Raw genomic sequence first — 21,690 nt, forward strand, 5'->3', positions numbered from 1 at the left:
TCTCAACTTCTTCCTCTCTGTCCTGTTCCTCAAGAAGTTAATGATTGTTACCAATATTGATTGTACCATTAAATAATTATGTGGATAATATTTGCAGTCCTGTCAGGATTAAGGCCCTATCCCTATTACTTTCTAGCTGTGTGAATGTGTGAAACATATTTAATATTTTTATTTATTTATTTTTTTTTAATGTTAAATTGTCATTTTTATTAAAATACTCATTCTTTAACTGGGTAGTGGGTTAAGAGATGCGCATACTCTGGGCAAGTGTAATCAAAGCGATATATTCAGAGGTGAATAAATAATATGTTACTGGGGTGTTTAACAAAAGTACAGGTTCTTGGGTCTGTTCCATCCTAAACAATCAAATTTTCCAAGAAAGGGATGTGGGAAATTGAATTCTAGAAGCACCCAAGGCTAATGTGATGATCACAAAAGCTAGGCAGTAAGAACTTAATGAAGTAGTTTATTAGTAAGAGCTTAAATTTTGTAATGGAATGAATTAAAGAATGTATTCAAAGATACTGTAAGATTTCGAAGGCTTGGGAAATATTTATTGTATTATTTACTTTCTCGCAAATAAGTCAAGAGGTAAGTGACACTGGGATATCCATTTGTGGTGAGAGTCTGATGCTCTTCCATTTCTTTCCATCTCCCAACATATTTAATATTTTTAGTCCTCATTTTTTTTCATCTGTAAAATGGGGATAGCAATAATACCTCATAGGGTTGTTGAGAAGATTACATGAAATAAACCATATATATACTATTTGAGAAGATGAAATGAAATAAACCATATGTATAGTACCTAATACGATCCTTGGCTCATAGTATCTGGGAAATATTTCATTAATGCTAAGTTCTTAGTATTGTTAATTTTCTTTTTAATGTTGCTCTACTAATTACTTATGTCTGTTATCATCTTTCACCTCAGATAATGCATTAGCTTCTTAATTGATTTCATTGCTTTCAGTCATTTACACTGTAACCTAAACTATAAATTGACTCAAAGTTAAACATTCTAAAAGGCAGAGTTTCTGTCACATACTTTCAAGTAATCTTCATTACTTATAGAAGTGTTTTCCATAGAATATTCTGCAGAAATAGTGGATATCATAATAAATGTTTTATAAAAATGTTCCATGGTCAAATAAGTGAAAAATGCTGACACTCTGTGGGTTGTGCACATGGCTATCCAAGGGAAGGCTAGAGTTTGCAGCATATCCCACAGTAATGTGACCATAGATATTTGTATCATTTTTTTGATAGCACATCAATGTACATTTCTAAAATAACCTAGTGTTCCATTAGCCACTGTTCAGAAATCACAGGACTACAGGGTAATTTCTAAGCCAAGCATTAACTTAATAATGTAGTCCTAACTTGCTTTTCCATTTCTATCTCAAAACATACCACCATATAGCAATCTATTAGTATATAATAGTATTAATAATTATAACTTAAAACAATAGCTAATGTTTATTAAGGGATTAATCTATGCTGGGAACCATGTTAAATGCTCTGCTGCATTAACTTATTTAATCCTTACACAGCCTTATGAGATAGTACCTTTGCTATCTGTTTTATACACAGGAGCACCAAGTTTCAGAGAGGATGAATAATGAAGGCCACTCAGCTGGCAAATGGTAGAGTATTGGCGTCAATTCCTTTTTGAAGTCTTCACCAGTCCCCCAAGTCAGAGGTGATTACCTTGTCCTCTGGCTCTCCACAGCAATCACTTTTATGTTTCAACTGAATGTTAATTACTCCATGAAACCATCAGAGCTTGGGTTCTGTGAGAGCAGAGAATATATCTTACTCATCGTTATAGTTCCAACATCTAGCATAGAATTCACTATGTATATTTATGGATTGATTAATTTGAAATGTCGGTGAAGTGGTTGACTCTGGACCCTTCACTGTTAAATATTATCTAATTTTATGACTGAAAATCATTTGGACACACACATACACAGCACTTAGTTCCTTCTGATCTATTTCTTCTACATCTCCACAGGTTTCTATATACATTGAGGTCTAGCAGGTATAGGCAGGGTTTCAGTGTTCTATGTATTGACTAGCAGCAACTCAAATCTGCTCAGTCCATATCTTAGCCAGAGACATGGAGTTTTTAACAGATACGGTATGTTCAGACTTTTGTAGGTAGGGCATAGTTAGATTGCCCACCCTCTCTGGTTCCTGAGTGAGTGATCTCTGGAGATTGGTCCTGCTGGGGTCTGCCTCTTTCTAATTAAAGCAGATGCTCCCTAAAGACCTAGTGGAGTAGAAGCTCTCTCCTTGCCCAAGGGATTCCTGTGGTTGAGGTTCAAATACTGCCCTATTTCCCTCCTGAGTCTGCATCTGTCAGCTTCTTTTATATGTTGAGGAAGAACTTTCTCTTGAACTGGGGTAAGTTTCTGGGAAGGGGATAAATATTTTGTTCCTAGGAATTTTAGGTTTTCTTGGAATAAACTTAATAAACTATTGATTCAGATGAGATCCTCTGGATAGTGTAGAATAAGTACATACTATCCAGTGTACATCTTGACATCTTGAGCTGCTGCAGACATTTTTTACTCTGCAGGGCTGGGAGTATGACTAATATTTTTCCAGAATTAAAGTGGTTTAAAAAATATTGAACACAGGGGGCGCCCGGATGGTGCAGTCGGTTAAGCGTCTGACTCTAGGTTTTGGCCCAGGTCTTAAGATCAAGCCCCATGTTGGGCTCCGCACTCAGCAGAGTTTGCTTGAAGATTCTCTTCCTCTGCCCTTCCCTGCACTCATGAGCGCGCACACACACTCTCTCTCTCAAATAAATAAATAAATCTTTTTAAAAAAGTAAAAAAAAAAAAAAAGAACACTAGAAAGTAAGTATATTAAAACCCACAACATTAAGTTTACATATACTGTTTATATAAAATTAGAATTTATTATGATTCTACTGGCTTTAATGGGAGAAACTCATAAATAATGCTTTCAAAATAAAATTAGGGAAAAAATTAGCCATTGAAAGCACGTAAAAACATATATATATAGGTGCTCCCATTTTCCCTTTTGCCTTGGGCTCCGATATGGCTCAGTACAGCATGGGCAATCCTATCTTTATTTAAAATTTTGATATCTTGTTCATCATGGATATTTTGACATTTTGTACTGAGGTAAGTTCTTACTCATTTCACCTTAGTCCTGGCCTTAGGAGACTCAGCACCTGGAGGGCAGACCAGAGTCACAAAGAAATGCAGTCCCTGCTTGAATCTTTCCATAATCCTGATAGTTGAAACATACCTTTCAGTTTCAGGAGCAAAGACATTTCCCTATGTGTTCAAGCCAAAGTGAGGTGGGATTTTCTGTTACTTATAATGTAAAGTGTTGTAACTGATACAAAAGAGAAGAAAAGAATTATTTTATTTTTTAATTTGCTTTTACACTTAACTATATGCCATGAGTGATACTTTTTTTCTTAAAAATGGAAACAAAACATTCTATTGTACTGTATATGCCATAATTTATTTTTTTGCCCTATTGATGGATATGGAAGTTGCCATAATTTCTTTCATTATAGCAATAGTATAGCAATGAATATCCTTATAGAAATATCTATGTTTTCATGCTGTGTCACCAGCATTGGAGGCTAATTTTTTCTTATGTTTTCCAATTTGATAGGAAAACTATGATATTTCAATATGACAGATTTTCCTTTCTTTAAGTTTTGAGCACCTATGCATGTGTATATTGGCTATTTATTTTTCTTGTGGTATGAATTGCCTATTTTGATTCTTTGCATATTTTTTGTTTTTTCCTCATTCATTTCTACTAACTTTTTAAAATTTTATTATGTTATGTTAATCACCATACATTACATCATTAGTTTTTGATGTAGTGTTCCATGATTCATTGTTTGCGTCTAACACCCAGTGCTCCATTCAATACGTGCCCTCTTTTCTACTAACTTTTAATAATTAAGGATATTAGCCTTTTGTCTGTTATGTTTTATAATTTTTTCTCCTAGAATTTTTATTTATTTTCCTAGAATTTATTCTTGTCTACATTTTTGCATAATTACATCATTCAATTATTACTGTCCATGAAATACCATTTTCTTAACTTACTCAGAAAGATCTTTCCAAACTTAAAAATATTTTCCGGTTTTCTCCTAAGATCTTCACTTTAATTTTTAATATTTTTAATTTTATTTTTAAAATATACATCTTTAATTTATCTACAATTTCTATTTGTTTAGTGAGTGAGGTGGGAACTAATTTTATTCTTTTACAAAAATATCATTGTCCAATATCCCAATGCCATTAATTGACTAGGCCTTCCTTTCCGTACTAACTTGAAATGATATTTTATTACATTTAAAGTTTCAAATATATTAGTTTTTGGGCTCTCTATGTAGTTGTATTGATCTGCGAGTAATAATAACTGGCATTTGTTTAGTATTTTTATGCTAGGCATTATATTAGGCAGTTTAAAGAAAGCATTCGATTTAATCCTTGCAAGATAAATATGAATAGCTCATTTTCACATTAGGCTAAATTTCTGAAATGTGAAAAACTTGCCTTTTGGAAATAATCAGAAAGTTGGAAGCCCAGAATTTGAACCTGGAGAACACTTCTCAGATAATAAATATTTAAGCTGTGACTTGGAAGCTCAGTAGGCTTAACAAACATCAAAGGTAGAAAAGTATGTTCCAGATTAAGAGAAAAGCTTGAAAAAAGTCATGAAGGTTGGAAAACTCAGGTTTTGTGTGGAGAAAAGATCATGGTCTATTAATGTCCATGTAATTTAATGTCAGAGTGCCTAAAGGGGACTAAAGCTAGAGAAGAGAGTAACAGTGGGATTGTGGAAAGCTTTGCATGCTTGAGAAGTTTGAGCTTTATCTTATAATGAAAAAATCATTATATAAAGGTTGTAAGTGAAAATCCAATAAGACTTTTGTTTGTTTTGTGCATACCAGCCAGGCTACAAATAGCTGATGGATATGGAGGGGTTGAGGATGGGAAGCTGGGAGATGGGGAGCCCAGTTAGTTAAGATGCCATTGCACCAAAACAAGTGAAGGACACTTAAAGCCAGAGTAGGAACATGTGAGAACGGGGAGGTATATATGGCTTCTAGACTTTGCTGAGGTGTAACTAGGAACCTTTATTTATATTTGTGTTTGTAATGATAACGTAGGAAATAAAAGCATAATATTATATACTCTAAGTCAAAGCATTAGTGATTGACTTAATTATCTAATGTTCAACTTTTAGTGAAACTTATTGTTGGTTCTGCCCGCTGACTCTCTCTTTCCATAGTCTTCATAGAGAGACTCCCAAATCAGGCATGTTCGGTGCTAACTTCTCTACCTTCCACCCCACTGTGTTCATCCTACTTGGCATCCCGGGACTGGAGAACTATCACACCTGGCTTTCTCTCCCCTTCTGCCTCATGTACATCACTGTAGTGTTGGAAAATGGAACCCTCATCCTTGTCTTCAGTGCATGCACCCTCCATGCACGCATGTATGTCTTCCTATCCGTGTTGGCTGACGCTGACATCCTGCTGTCCACCACCACCATTCCCCAGGCCCTGGCTATCTTGTGGTTTCATGCTGGGGAGATTGCCTTTGATGCCTGCATCACTCAGATGTTTTTCATCCATGTTGCCTTTGTGGCTGAGTCAGGTATCCTGTTGGCCATGGCATTTGACCGCGTTGTGGCCATTTGTACTCCCTTGAGATACACAGCCATCTTAACTCTGATGGCAATTGGAAAAATGACTCTGGCAATCTGGGGACGAAGCACTGGGACTATTTTCCCTATCATATTCCTGATGAAGAGGCTGCCATACTGTCGAACTAATATCATCCCCCACTCATATTGTGAGCACATTGCGGTGGCCAGATTGGTCTGTGCTGACATCACTGTCAATATCTGGTATGGCTTCTCAGTGCTAATGGCATCAGTTTTGGTAGATGTTGCACTCATTGGTATTTCCTACACTTTGATTCTCCAAGCTGTGTTTAGACTTCCTTCCCAGGATGTCCGGCACAAGGCTCTCAATACGTGTGGTTCCCACATTGGATTCATTCTCTTTTTCATCCCATCCTTTTTCACTTTCTTGACCCACCGATTTGGCAAGAATATCCCCCATCATGTCCACATCCTTCTGGCAAATCTCTATGTGTTAATTCCTTGCATGCTTAATCCCATCATCTGTGGAGCAAAACCCAAGCAAATCAGGGATAGTATGGCTCACGTGTTATCTGTTGTGGGGAAGTCTTGAGAAAGTTTATGTTTCTTTCACAGTTTTCTCTTATCAGCAGGAGAAAAAAGAACTTAGCAACCGAGTTCTCAAGTTTAGGCACTTTAGTGTACTGAAGCAGAAAGTACATAGGCTTTGGAATAAAATGTATCTAGATTCAAATCCTAGTTCATTTACTTCCTGATTTTTGACCATGATTAGGTTCCTACCTTTTGTAAATTTAGTCCTAACATATAAAATAGAACCAGTTGTACCTATGCTGTAAGAGTTTTGTAAGGATTAAAATTTATAAACTACTTGTACATTGCTCAGCACTTAGTGGGCTCTCAATATTAGCTATAATTCTAACTTGAAGTTTGTTACCCAAGGAAGACAGTTTAGATTTGATGTATGTGAGATTTCCAATATTTCCAGAGGCTGCTCTGCCTTCTGCTTACCCTCCAAGACTGTATGATAGCCATCATCATCTCCAAATTATTGCCATCATAACTACAAGTTTGCTGTATGAATCAATTTAGGTAATAGATATAAAAGAATGCTTTAAAAAATTAAACTGTTGAAAAAGACTAAGGTTGGTATTGATTACATTTTATATGTAAAGAACTATCACCATTATTATATTAAAGAAATTTCTTAACTCATGCAGGAAATGGGTTGAGTGACACAGACACAGGCATTGCCCTTAGAGCGTTAGTTGTCTGAGTTGGACACATGAATGAAGAGCAAGTTATGGGGGTCCACATTGATAATAGAAGAATATGATACAGCACACAAATATTCAGATGTTAAAAAGAGGAAGTAAGCTAATACTCTATGATTCTATGTCTTCTTCTATATCCATACATTCCCCCTGAATTAGAGACAGTTATATGGCTTTAAATTCTATTCCATTCCATTTGGAGTGATTTCCAAATTGATATCTCCAGGCTTGACTTTTTCTTTGAAATCCACATTCATATATTCAACTGTTTCTTGACATCTCCAGTTATATGTCTTGTAGGCATCTCAAAATAAACATGTCTGTATTAGGATAGCTTAAGGTATGCTTTATTTCAGTTAATTAACAAAACAAAGTTCATTCCGCTCTTATTTAATGTATAGTGTGTATCAACAGAATCTATTCTCCATCAGGTAGCCAGGAATCCTGGATCCCTCTGTCTTGTGAAGTGTTGTCATATCACCATGCATTTCTCTAAGTTGCAAAAGCAGGGAAAGAGAGGGAAAGGTGAGACACTCCAGTTATTAATTGCCTTCGTCTTGAAGTGATTTGCCATTTTTGCTCACATTTTCCTTGGTGCGTATGTTGTTTTAACAAGGCCACAACTCAACTGCAAGGGAAGGTGAGAAATGTAGGGGAGCTCATGGATTTGCAGTGAATGCTCATTGTCTGTACACTTGATCCATCCGTGCCTTTGATGAATATGAGGCACACAATGGTCAGTAATTCATAGCAATTTTGAAGTCGCCATTGGGCAGACACTTGGAAGGCTCTATGCCCTGGGTTTGGGAGAAGTTTCTCTTTTTTGGGGGGGATTGGTGGGTGGGAGAAGTTTTTTTGATAGACTCTCTAACAGAAACTCTTGTGTCCATTCCTCACTGTGATCCATGGAAGCATCTCTCTGAAAGCTTCTTTCTTTTCTATTATCTTCTTAGGTCATATCTAAAATGGAAATTGGGGAATATATCCTTCTTGGGGACAACAGAGTTTTCTAAGTCCATTTTCTGGTGCTGAAAAGTTGGGTCCCAAGAGTTAGGTTAACTCCTAAATAGTTAAGGGATTTCTCAGCTGAGCTCTTGGTTTTTTGGCAATATATGTTGATTAAAAACAGTATGTTTCTTATCTATTTGGTTTCACTTATGTGTCACTAAACACATCCCAAATCTTATAAACACATAATTCTCCAATTTTCTCTATTTTTCCTTTTATCACTTCCATGTATGTCTCTGAACAAAATGGAGGCTAATTTGGGATTCTGATGACTTTGTTGGAGGGTGCCACCTTTAATTTGACCTTTGCTCAGCCGCTTTATTCATCTGAGATGTTTATTGGAGAGCACACTCATAACATGATCTTTATCTTTAGGCAATTTAATTTACTGAGAAATTTTGCTTGAAGCTTTAAAAAGCCATTTCTTACTGTTTAGAAGCAGTTATATTAGGATATGTGGCAAAGAGGGATTAAGGTTGCTAATCAGCAGATATTTTCTGAATTATGTGTGTGGGGCAATGTCATCACAAGGGCCCTCATAAATGAAAAAGGCAGGCAGAAGGGTAAAGCATCACTGAAACAAGTCAGACAGAGAAAGACAAATACTGTATGACATCATTTATATGTGGAATCTAAAAAAGCCAAACTCATAGAAACAGTACAATAGTGGTTACCAGGCATGGGGGGTGGTTAATGGGAAGATGTTGGTCAAAGGGTACAAACTTCTAGTTATAAGGAAGTAAGTTCTGGGGATCTAATGCACAACATGGCAATTACAGTTCATAATACTGTATTATATCCTTGAAAGTTGCTAATAGAGTAGGTCTTAAATGTTCTCACCACTAAAAAGAAACGATAATTATGTGATGTGATGGAGGTGTTAGCTGACACTATGGTTGGCAATCATTCTGTAATATATAAGTATATCAAATCAACACATTGTACACCTCAAACTTCCACAGGGTTATATGTCAATTATATCTGAATAAAGCTGGGGAAAATAATGCCTGGAGGAGAGCCATTAGTAGTCTTTTTCAATCTGCAATATCATCATTTTTTTCATTTCTGTATAAATAGCAAATAATGTTTTATTGTGTTAAATATGTGAAAATTTGAAGTGTTATTAATACAGTCACTGAATTAGTCTGATTCTTGGAATTTTTGAATGTCAAGAAGCATATCTAACTAACAATTTTATGAAGATTAAATGAGATTGTGTTTGTGGCAATTTTTAAGCTGCCAAATACTCTGTATCGGGCATCGCTATTATTCTTATGCTCCTGCCAGGTGGAGAAATGAAAGATTGGGTTAATCGCAAGGCTTTTTCCATGACTGCCTCTCTCCTCTTCCTACACTCTGGAGTCTGAAACTGCTGATCTTCTGTTGAAGCATCACCCTGACCTGCTGAAAAAGGATGCAGCTTCTCTTCTTACAGCTGCTTCTCATGTTTACCCATCCCAGTTTAAGGGCTGATTACTTGTGGCTCTGCTGTGGGTTTTCAGCCTCCATGTCCTGCCCTGCATTGAACCACTCTGGCTGATCACCTCATGGTTCCCACCACTGCTCCATATCCATCCAGAATCTGTCCTCTAAGGAGCTGATGCCCAAGTGTGAATTCATCCATAAGCTTCCTGAAGGCTCCCCTCAGTGAATGGTCCAGAACATTTTTTTTGTTTTTTGATGCACTGGAAAAGATTACATTTACTACTGTCCTATGACACACAGATTTTGTTAGGCAGCTGTGGAGTGCAGAATCCTGTGCTAGATACACTGTTTTGTTTACAGTTTCATTAGAGAGGTAAAAACAGAAAACAATTATCTAATCTCTACCCAAAGAGTATGTGGAATCATTTGTCCAGGTTTTGCGTTTTATTGCAAAATAACTTTAAATACCTCTATGTGGATTGTACATTCAAGGCACATTGTCTGCTATTATCTTTTAATTTTATCAATATCCTAGTTACATAGGGAAACAGGGACCATTCCCAATGTACAAATGAGAAAAAAATAGGGAAGTTACATAAGTCACAAAGGACACTGTTCTTTTGGGTTGCAGTTGACCAAAATAGAACACAGGTTGTAAGCAAAATTGGAACCTATGAGCTTGAAGGAAAGATTTAAAAACTAGACTGTAGGAAGGTCAAAGATGTTAAACCATAGGAAGGACTGGAACTAGCCCTGTTCAACTATCATCTCTATTTTCTCAGTGTAGTAGTTATGTATCATACTATAGGTTGGTTTTCTCTATAGCCTGGAAATACAGTTTCTGTGTGTTACATTTAAAAATTTTGTCTACTGGAGAGTCACTGCCTAAAAATTTTGGAGAAGGATCTCCTTGGCACAGTTGAAGTCAGATGCCTACTCCTAGACTAAAATGTTGTGAGGAAGGAGTGGTGCCTCCTTGTCAACCATATGAGTAGGGAGGACATTTTTCAGAAAAGCAGTTACTGAAAGCTAACTGTCAACTACAGTTATGTGGCAGGTCAGAGGCAGAAAGGCAAAGGATCTGTATCTTTTGATTTTTAGAGACTTTGGTATATAAGTGTATTTATGTGTTTACTGTCTATAGTCCCTTTCAGACTGTAAACAGTATGGGGGTGAGGTCATGTCTTCCTTGTTTATTACTTCATCTCCAGTATCTCACACTCAATCAAAAAGGCTCTGTCATTCTTCTTCTTCTTTTTTTTAAGTGAACACTGTACCCAACATGGGGCTCAAACTCACAACCTCAAGATCAAGAGTCACATGCTCTACCAACAGAGCCAGCCAGGCACCCCAAAAGCTCTATCATTCTTTCACCAAAGCATATAAAATAGTAAATAGGGGAGAAAGAGAGAAGAGAGGAGAGAGAGATACTTACTGAAGGTAGTTTATAGTTTTCTTTTGAAATTAATATTATTTCATGAGAATTTCCCCTTGTAGTTATAAAGTCTTTTTTTAAAAGATGTGTTTATTTATTCGAGAGAGAGAGAGAGAGTGCATATGAGTGGGGGGCGGGAAGGGCAGAGGGAGAGAATATCCAAGCAGACTCTGCTGAGCCCGGAGCCTGACCTGGGGTTTAATCCCAGGACCCATGTATGCTTTTTGTTTTCTATGTGTCTCAGGTTCCTCTGGTTTTTGTTCCTCTTTTACTCTTCTACTACCATTTTACTTATTTTGAATGAAATAAATATTTTTAATATACCATTTTAATCCTTTGATTCTTAAACTATGTTTCAGTTATTTTCTTAGATACTGTTTTATGAATACACCTCTTTTTTATCACAATTTTTATGAATAAAAACTTGATTCTGATAAAACATAAGAATTTTGTTCTAATATATCTACATTATCTTCTCCTTTGTTCTCACTGTTGTATAAATATTATATCTATATGTGTTGCAAACCCACCAAAACAGTGTTATTATTATTGCTCTATATAGTCTTATGTCTTTTAAAGAACTTTTGAGAGGAAAAAAATATATTTATACAGTCATTATATTTACCTACATATTTAACATTTTCATTTTCTTCATTTCTTCCTATGGATTCAACATATGTCTGGTGTTACTTCCTTTCCTCAGTGATTTTCTTTAGTGTTTCCTATAAGGCAAGTCTGCTGTCAGTGAATTTTCTCAGCCTTTTTTTTTTCTTCTATCTCTGAGAGTTTTTATTTTGCCTTTATTTTTGAGGGATAATTTTACTGGATATAGAATTCTTGGTTGACACCAAGAACTTTCAGAACTTGGGATATGTCATTTTATTCTCTTCTGGCCTCTAGGAGTCATTATTAATTGTACATGTGTTTGTTTGTGATGAGTTACTTTTCTCTTGCTGCTTTCAAGATTTTTCTCTTTGTCTTTAGTAGGTTGACTCTTACGTGTGTAGATGTAGATCACTTTTTTATCATAGTTGGGACTCTGATGTTGATATGTAGATTATTGTGTTCTCATAAATTTTTTTTTAAGATTTTATTTATTTATCTGAGAGAGAGAGAGAGAGAGCGCATAAGCAGGGGGAGAGGCAGAGGGAGAGAGAGAAGCAGGCTTCCCGCTGAGCAGGGAGCCGGACTCAGGGCTCGATCCCAGAACCTTGGGATCATGACCTGAGCCAAAGGCAGACGCTTAACCAACTGAGCCACCCAGGCGCCGCACTATAGAACATTTTCAAGTTATTTTAACAGCAAGGGAAAATAGGCAGTATACCTTGAGTGAATTAGAAAATCATCTTCAATTCAGAATTTTGATTATTATTCTCATTATGTTTTTTTCCCCCTGGTTTTTAATGGTTCATTACAAAAAATGTAACTCATTTATCTTCAATAGATTTTGATCTACAGTGGGAAGAATATATTTGTATTGTTTTATTTTTCTTCAAATAGTAAAACAATAGTTTTAGTTTCTTTTCCCATTGACTACTGATGCCTCCTTTTGTGTGCAGTAAGTTTTTATATGCACTAGATCTATTTATTCTGTTCCATTTTTCTATCTGTGCATTGTGGTATTACCCTAGTGAGCAAAACTTCTCTAGATTTCTAAGAGATTTTGATGTGGAAATGCTGGGGTTTGGAGTGAACCATCAAGAAAGAATTTTTGAGATGTCTTCGGTGCAAAAGTGTTGTTTTATTAAAGCATGGGGACAGGACCCATGGGCAGCTGCATTGGAGTTGTGAAGGGTAGCAGATTATATACTTTCAAGTTGGGAGGGGTTTAGGGATAATGTAAGTCTCTGAATTTTAGAAACAAGGTTTCTAGGACCTTGAGGGGCTAGCTACTGTTAGGAAAAGGTCATTTTTTACTGTCTAATAAAACCTTAGTTATGAGGAGCGCCTGGGTGGCTCATTCATTAAGTGTCTGCCTTCGGCTCAGGTCATGATCCCAGGTCCTGGGATTGAGCCCCGCATCGGGCTCCCTGATTGGCGGGGGGCCTGCTTCTCCCTCTCTCACTCCCCCTGCTTGTGTTCCCTCTTTCGCTGTGTCTCTCTCTGTCAAATAAATAAATAAAATCTTAAAAAAAAAAATAAAACCTTAGTTATGAGACTCTTCAGATGTATATCAGTGGGCCATATGCTTGGAGGATGATTGCTAATATATCTTGGGGGGTAGAAATAAAGGAGGTTTCTAAAGGAATTTTTTTTTCTGGTTGTCAAATCGTTCTTTATTGAAATATTTTCCTTTGTAGTTCTTAACTAGTGGGGCATTGCACCACTATTAATGCCGTCTATGATATCATGAGGGTGATGGCCATCAACATTGCAGCCCACAGACTGGGCAGTTCTCAGGATCTCTTTAATGGTTCCAGAGAGTTCTCTGGCTAAAAATCAGTGCTGCATCTGTCAAGCAATATTGACAATCTCATCAAAAGTGCTATTTTCACTGTGCTTAATGTTTTTCTGCTTCATTCTGTCTCTTGGTGGTTCTTGAGGGCTTTGATAATTAGGACCAAGCAGAAGGTACCGCTTCAACCTGGACCTGTCTGTTCTGAATGGTCAGTTTCACTGTCATCCTCAGACCCTTCCAATCCCCAGTTGCCTTGGTGATGTCATCACCAACCTTGTTTGGAGACAGACCCAGTGGGCCAGGGCAGACGTGGCACCAACTTTGCCACTGGTGCACCTCAGGAATATGACTTTGATCTCATTGGAGTCGAACTTGGGTGGCATGGTAGAGGCGGCTGGTGTCTGATGAACCTGGATTCAGGACGACTGAAGACAGTTGCACTTTTGCCTCCTCTGAGCCAAAAGACCAAAGCCCAAAGGAATTTTTATATGTAATAGTAGACTTACAGGATCCTGGAGGTCGGGATAATGTTAAGCTAAGATTGTCTTTTGCCCTTGGCAAAGTATTAACATCAAGGCAGTTGAGTTCCTAGACAAAGGTCACTCTGCCCATCCGAAGGACTTGTCAGTGGGCTGTAAGTTGTAAGGAAACTTAAATTTTTTCTTTTGCCTTTGTTCCCCACATCAATTTGACATATAATAGATCTTTTTTCCACTTAATATTTTACGTTTAAAATTTTAAAACTCTTATGTTTAGATTGCCAGCAACACCTTAAATTCCTTTGTTGATTTCAAAAATATCCAAATTTAATTTGGATCCTATGAAATATGAAAATTAATTTATAAAAACTAACACATTCCATATCTTGGCTATTGTAAATAATGTTGAAATGAACATGGGGTTATATATGTATTTTTGAATTGGTGTTTTTATTTTCTGGGATAAATACCCAAAGTGGAATTGATAGATCATATGGTAGTTCTATTTTTTTTAAAAATTTTATTTATTTGACAGAGAGAGACACAGCGAGAGAGGGAACAAGCAGGGGGAGTGGGAGAGGGAGAAGCAGGCCTCCCGCAGAGCAGGGAGCCCGAGGTGGGGCTCGATCCCAGGACCCCAGGATCATGACCTGAGCTGAAGGCAGACGCTTAACGACTGAGCCACCCAGGCGCCCCTGGTAGTTCTATTTTTAGTTAAAGTTTTTTCCCTTTTTATTCAGCAATTTGATTTGTCTCTTACTTTACTTAAATTTTCATTTACATCTGTCACTAAGAGCTATCATTTATATGTCTCAACATTTCAAACTTATTTATTTATTTATTTATTTATTTTAAAGATTTTATTCTTTGTCAGAGAGAGCACAAGCAGAGGGAGAAGCAGGCTTCCTGCCAAGCAAGGAGCCTGATGTGGGACTTTATCCCAGGACCCTGGGATCAGGACCTGAGCCGAAGGCAGACACTTAACTGACTGAGCCACCCAGGCATCCCAACATTTCAAACTTTAAAAAAAATACCCTATATTTGAAGTTTTATTAGTGGAATTTTTTTCCCTAGAGTTTCTTTTATTTATTTATTTATTTGAGAGAGATTGAGAGAGAGTGAGCGAGTTGGGGGAGAGATAAGGGGAGAGGGAGCATCTCAAGCAGACTCCCTACTGTGCAGGGAGCCTGATGCAGGGCTCCATCCAATGACCTATGAGATCATGACCTGAGCTGAAATCAAGAGTTGGACATGCAACTGACTGAGCCACCTAGGTGCACCCTAGAGTTTATTTTCTAATTAATTGTTGCTAATACATATGAAACTTGCTGATTTCTGTTATTTTGCTTTGGATTAACTTCACTATTTTATTGTTCACTGTAAATACTTTTTTTTTTTTTTTTTTTTTAAAGATTTTTATTTATTTATTTAACAGAGATAGAGAGCACAAGTAGGCAGAGCAACAGACAAAGAGGGAGAAGCAGGCTCTCCGCCGAGCAAGGAGCCCGATGCGGGGCTCGACCCCAGGACCCTGGGATCATGACCCGAGCTGAAGGCAGCCGCTTAACCGACTGAGCCACTCAGGCGCCCCTGTTCACTGTAAATACTTTTTAGTTCATTTTTTTCTCTTTGATTTTCTAGTAAGGCCTCATTAGTGTTATAAAAATGTTAATTTGGAGCTCTCTTTTCCAAATACAGCTCTCATTTATGTTTTTCTGCTTTGTTTTAATCAGAACAGCATAAAACAACAGTGCTAGCAGCCAATCTCATTTCCCCCCACTGGTTGATTTAATAAAATATTTTACATTGAGAATGATGTTGGCTTTTGTGTTTTACAAATAAAACCAATTAAGAATGTATTTTATGGGGCGCCTGGGTGGCTCAGTCGTTAAGCGTCTGCCTTCAGCTCAGGTCATGATCCCAGGGTCCTGGGATCGAGCCCCACATCGGGCTCCCTGCTCTGCAGGAAGCCTGCTTCTCCCTCTCCCACTCCCCCTGCTTGTGTTCCCTCTCTCGCTCTCTGTCAAATAAATAAACAAAATCATTAAAAAAAAAAAAAAAGAATGTATTTTATGTACTGCAAAAGTTCCAAATCATTGAAGAATTGAGACTCATGATTCATTATATCCTTATATTTTGAGAATCTTTGCCTTAAAATTTATTATTCAAGAATTACTTAGCTTGGTCATTTACTCACCAAAGTTTTACTGAGAGCCTCCTGCATGCCTGACACTGTGGCAACCAAGGGGTTTTCTTTGCACATTCACCTGGCTGGAGAGCCCCGCTGTCTGCAGTATGGCCATATCAGAGCTCAGCCACAACTCTTTGCCTTTGTTCCCAGATTAAAGCTCTTAACCCCTGCCCAGGTGAAGAGATTGGTGGAAGGTAAAGCAAGGCAAGTTGAGAAATCCAAGGACAGTGAGCCAGATTCATAGGCAGGGACAGAATCCTTGGAGGGGGACTGCCTCCATTGATTCCCCTCCCAGTATCCATGAAAGTGGCTGATTTACTTACTACTGCAGGAGGGGCCATGAAGATGCCCCCAGCCTGGTTCTTCCTTCTGGACTGCTTCCCCTCTCCTGGCTGTTTCTGTCTATGGTGGGCCTTTTGTTGCTCAGAGCTGATGTGTCCCTTTCCTACCACTCCTGGGGTTTTGGATGTGAATCACAGCTCTGAAATCACCTGGTCTTGGTCTGACCCATCGCCCACGTCCCTGGGCTCATGGCATGGCACTCCTCAGTACCACCCAACTGCCCCAGGGGCAGGTTGTCTCACCGCAGCAGAAGGGCCCCCAGTGACTTTGGAGGCCTGTCTTGGCCGCTCTGGGAGCAAACCTAGTCCCAGGGCATGGGCCCAGCAGGTGGACAGCTCTGCCAGGTTGAACTGTCAGAAGAAAGCGTGTTTGCCTTTCTTTTTTTTTTTTTTTTTTTCAAAGATTTTATTTATTTATTTGAGACAGAGAGAATGAGAGGGAGAGAGCACATGAGAGGGGAGAGGGTCAGAGGGAGAAGCAGGCTCCCTGCTCATGACGCGGGACTCGATCCAGGGACTCCAGGATCATGACCTGAGCCGAAGGCAGTCGCTTAACCAACTGAGCCACCCAGGCGCCCCAAGCCTTTCTTGTCTAAGCTTGGTTTCCTCCCCACTCACTCTGGCAAGTAGTCAGTTCTATTGTAACGGGACGCAGGAGTTCTTCAGAATCACTGTGATATGCACAACTCTACATGAGAAACCACAAGATTTATGGAAAAATGGAGTTAGGAGCATAGTACTCAAAAATGTTATCAGTGACACATAGAAAAGAGAAAACTAGGATAGACCTAGCAGAGTTTGACACATTTTAGATGGTTTAGGAAATACAAATACTGCAATGAAGACAGTACTTTACTTTGAGAAGGACATGAAGTTTGCTTGTGGAAGTGGATGGAAGGGCTGCAGCTTGTGAGCTATGCTGAAGTGACAAAAAGAGCTTTGAGCTCAGACAGAAAGTTGTGATTGAGGGAAGGTAGCTGGTTGGCGTTAGGAGTGTGTGTGTGTGTGTGTGTGTGTGTGTTTGTGTGTGTGGTATATCCTAGGATGCTCACTCTCAGCTTGATGCAGTTTTCTGTGTTTGGATTGCACTAAGGCAAAGGTGAAATCCGTTATCCTCCAACTGTTTTGTAATGTATCACTGGTGTTGGAGCATGTTTGTACATTCAAACCAAGTGATAGAGCAGAAGGGACTGTATCCTCCTTATCCTGTGTCCACAGTCTTCCACTCTCCTGAATCTTCCACCTCAATATTTGAAGATTCCAAGGACTGAGAACTCCACAAAATATCTCGACTGCACACACTTGAGCCTGGGTCTTTCCATGTACTTCCCAGTTGCACCCTGTATCCCCAGGATCTGTCTTTCACTGACTCAGCCTCTTGTAAGAGTCATCTTTGTGTATTGCTCTCACTTCCTCACCTTTATACCTATGACTGTAAAAATCTGTCCTATTGCTATATGGAAACTGCTTTTGCTAATGACTTGCATATTGCCTAATTGAATGAGCATTGCAATAGATAGAGTACTAATAGGGAACAGATGGCCCACTCAAATTAGAATAATTTAAAAAACTTTTTAATTGAAGTATAATTGACATATAACATTATATTAGTTTCAGGTGTATAGCATAATGATTCAACATTTGTATGTATTGGGAAATGATCACCAAAATAAATCCAGTTACCACCCATCACTATACATAGTTAAAATTTTTTTTTTCTTGTGATGACTTTCCTTTTTTTTTTTAAAGACTTTATTTATTTATTTGGGAGAGAGAGAGAGCCAGAGAGAGCACAAGCACAGGGAGCAGCAGAGGGAGAGGGAGAAACAGGCCCCACGCTGAGCAGGGAGCCATATGTGGGGCTCAATCCCAGGACCCTGGGACCATGACCCCAGCCGAAGGCAGAAGTTTAACCAAGTGAGCCACCTAGGCACTCCAAACTAAACACTATTTTACTTATTTTAGGGTATTATAAAAACAATGCCATATTTTACATAGTCTTCTAAAACTCAGTTCTTAACTTAAACTACTTCTAGTTTCACCCATATAGATGAACTTTTATTTTGACTCCCTTCCTGCACATTTTGCCACCCCATTCCTGCCTCTGGCAAGTACTGCCTCTGCCAGTTCTCTGTATCAGTGAGCTTGTTTTTTTTTTTTAAATCCTACATATAAGTGAGATTATATAGTATTTGTCTTTCTCTGTCTGACCTAATTTCACTTAGCATAATGCCCTCAAAATCCATCATGTGGTAAATTGCAAGATTTCAGTTTTTATGGCTGAATAGTATTTCACTGTGTGCGTGTGTGTATGTGTTTGTATGTGTGTGTGTTGCATCTTCTTTATCCATTCATCCAGTGATGGACATTTAAGTTGTTTCCATATCTTTGCTATTGCAAATAATGCTGAAATGAATATGGCGGTGCATATACGTTTTTGAATTAGTGTTTTCATTTTCTTTGGGTAAATACAAAGAAATGGAATTAATGAATTATATAGTAGTTCTATTTTTAATTTTTTGAGGAATCTCCATACTGTTTTTGATAGTGGCTGTACCAATTTACACTCTCACTAACAGTGCCCAAGTCACATTCCCACCAACAGTGCACAAGTGTTCCCTTTTCTCCACATTCTTGCCAGCACTAATTATTTCTCAAATTAGAACAGTTTGAATAGAATAATTCAAATTAATTGAATTAGAATAATTTGAGAAGGCTTTACTTACAAAGGGACTAGTATAAGGACGTCACTAGTAAGATCCTAAGTGATAGTGTAGTTACCTAGGGCTAGTAACAGCACTTGTCACCACCTCTGGATGTGAAAGCATGGGTCCCTGGAATCCTGAAGCAGAGATCTGGCACAGAGAAATTTACCTTGAGAGGAGCTTTTCTGATTGATGATGTTGAATTTATCCTATCTCTTTAGGTGTGAGTTTTGTTTATTGACTTTAATGCCACTCTTTTGTGTTGATTTTGCTCAAGAGTCTGGTTGTATTTAGTGTTAAATAAAATTGCACTGGACATAATGAGCAAGTGAAAGTTGATATTATTCTTATATGATTGCCAGCAGTGGGGAAGAGAGTACAGATCGTCTGGATATGCAGTTCCATTAACACAAAGGCAGGGTTGAGCTGGGGTAAGGTGTCAGGTGGAAAGAGTTTAAGCCCTGGGGTAAGCAAGTGAAAATGTACTGGAGTACTTCAGGGAGGTTGATCAATGGGATGTGTCAAGTACATTGAATTATTCCTGAGATTGCCAATGTTTTTGTCTGTGATTAGGCCATCTGTGTTTGCCAAATGGCACCCTTAGAAGTTAGGCTGGTACCCTCTACAGGGACTGGGAAATGGGGTGCTATCTTTTTCAATGTTTACACCTCAGGAGATAGTTCCCAGGTTCTTGAGAAAGACATTTCCTAGGTTGCAAAACTGGCAAGAGTTTAGAAGACTTATATACATGACAAAGGGGCAAAGAAAGAATTTACAAGTTTTCTGAAGCAAATGCCCAAAGAAAAGGGAGACCATGGGCTTATAGCCAGGAAGAAACCTGTGTAAAATTTAGACCAAGCCATTTTTGTCTCTGGTTCGTTTTCTTTCTGGTAGGCAATCTTGGGATATTGCTGCTGTATTTGTTTCATGAAACCTGTTTTAAGAGAGATGTGAGGTATGCTAATATCTTGATTTATGCTTGAGCTCATTTCCCATGCTTCATGGGGCATGGTCATTTGTGGTCATGTGGGTCACTGTTATGTTTTATGACCCAATCTCCAATGTTCTGGAACACCCACCACTGTTTCTTGACTTTTGGCCTATTTCTTGGTTCAGGAGTATATGTGCAGGAGGAGAGACCTGCCTGGCTACTTCTACTGTGCTACTCATTCATCACTGAGTTGGTTTTCTCATGGTCCCCTGCTTCTCTTAGTCAGGCATTTCTCAGTCTGAATCTATCATGCACAATTTGGACTTTCATTTTTCCACAATTCCATCACAATTGCCTTTCATCTTTGGAGTTTCCCCATTTTTGTGTGTATGTGTGTGTGTTTCCTCAGTGGCTCTCCATTTGTTTTGTGTTATTAGTTGATGGTATTAATTGATATATTATTGCATATATTCTTAGTGATTGCTAGGTTTTGGAGTGGGAGTAGGAAGCTGTAGTAAGTGCTGAGTTTGTCATATTATTCAGAGATCTTTGGAACTTATTCACTCTTTGGAATTTTTGAGACTTTCTTCATGGCCCAATACTTTATCAGTTTTTGAAAATATTGCATAAAAAGAATGTGATGTGTATTATGTTTTTACTGGGAGTTAGTTTATTCAGAACCCATTCAAACCCACCTTTGCATAACTTTCCACTATCATAGAGCCTGGGAATCTAAAAGACTTGACTTTTGAGTCTTTCTTGCAACTAGAGATGAACATCAGACTCATTTCTGACCAGTCAGATGTGAGTAAAAGTCTACTGAGACTTCCTTTTAAATCTCTTTCTTCTTCTCTGGAATATGGAGTTGAATTTGGAGTATAGTAGCATAATTTAGAATGGCAGAGCAGAAAGTAGAAAGAGCCTGGTTACTTGATGGCACAGTAGAGCTCTCTTAATATCTCTGAACTGCGTGATTCCTTGTGTGTGTGTGTGCATGCATGTGCACATGTATGTCATGAGATAAATAAACTCCCAATTTGGCTAACCGCTATACTCTATTGTCCTTTATATACAGCTAAACACAATCCTAATTGACAGCTTTTTTACTAACAGTAAGGAAGCATGTTTTCCCTTTTTAATGTTTTGTGCCATTTTGCTGGCCAGTCCATGGTCATGACTTCTGGTTTCTGTTTACTTTTTACTCACTCTCCAGGGTATGGAGTGTCTTAATCTGAGCAGGTAATGTGAAAAAGAACAACAACAAAAAAGGTCTAGTGAGAAACTGTTAGCATTTAGTTAATTGACAGAGCATACTGAGGAAGAGGGTATAAAAATCTATAACCTGGGCATCCAAAATACATGTCTTGGTGGTGAAACTTTTTTTTTTTTTCCTTTTCCTACTTAGAGCCAATGCAGGCTTTTGGAAAGAAGTCACTCTGAGCTTAAGAAGTGAGGAATTATGCTCCACCTACTTGGGGGTGGTGTAGTTACATAAACTATTTGGAAATTTTCTGCATGAGAGGTTTGTTTATTCTCCCCTATGTACTTATTTATTAGATCACTTATTTGTATGAGTATGTACTCATGGGTACTTATTCTGTACTTCAGTTGTAATCTAATATGAGAACTTCTGACATGTAAAGAGCTTTGAATCATCACTCTTGTCCTTAAAATAAAAAAGGCTGAAAAAAAAAGGAAATTCAATGACTTTTCATAGACCCATCAAAGAAGTGACATTACAGGGCAACTGCCACCCCCTAATTTGGAGACACAGGTGAATACAGAGAATCTGGCTAGCTGGAGCAGAAGGTGCTGAAGGCATAGATT

The 21,690-nt window shown here is 38.1% G+C and overlaps 1 protein-coding gene and 1 long non-coding RNA gene across 2 annotated transcripts in view; both read left to right on the forward strand.

The window, feature by feature from the left end:
* Positions 1-21,690, forward strand: part of LOC118525311 (uncharacterized) — a 161,923-nt gene that overhangs the window by 19,361 nt on the left and 120,872 nt on the right. The window lies entirely within an intron of this gene.
* Positions 5,330-6,271, forward strand: LOC118538103 (olfactory receptor 52B2-like). Its single transcript, XM_036095927.2, has one exon. The coding sequence runs from the start codon at positions 5,330-5,332 to the stop codon at positions 6,269-6,271; it is 942 nt and encodes a 313-aa protein (XP_035951820.1).

Source organism: Halichoerus grypus, chromosome 11 (genome assembly GCF_964656455.1).
Source record: "Halichoerus grypus chromosome 11, mHalGry1.hap1.1, whole genome shotgun sequence".
Taxonomy (NCBI): Eukaryota; Metazoa; Chordata; class Mammalia; order Carnivora; family Phocidae; genus Halichoerus; species Halichoerus grypus.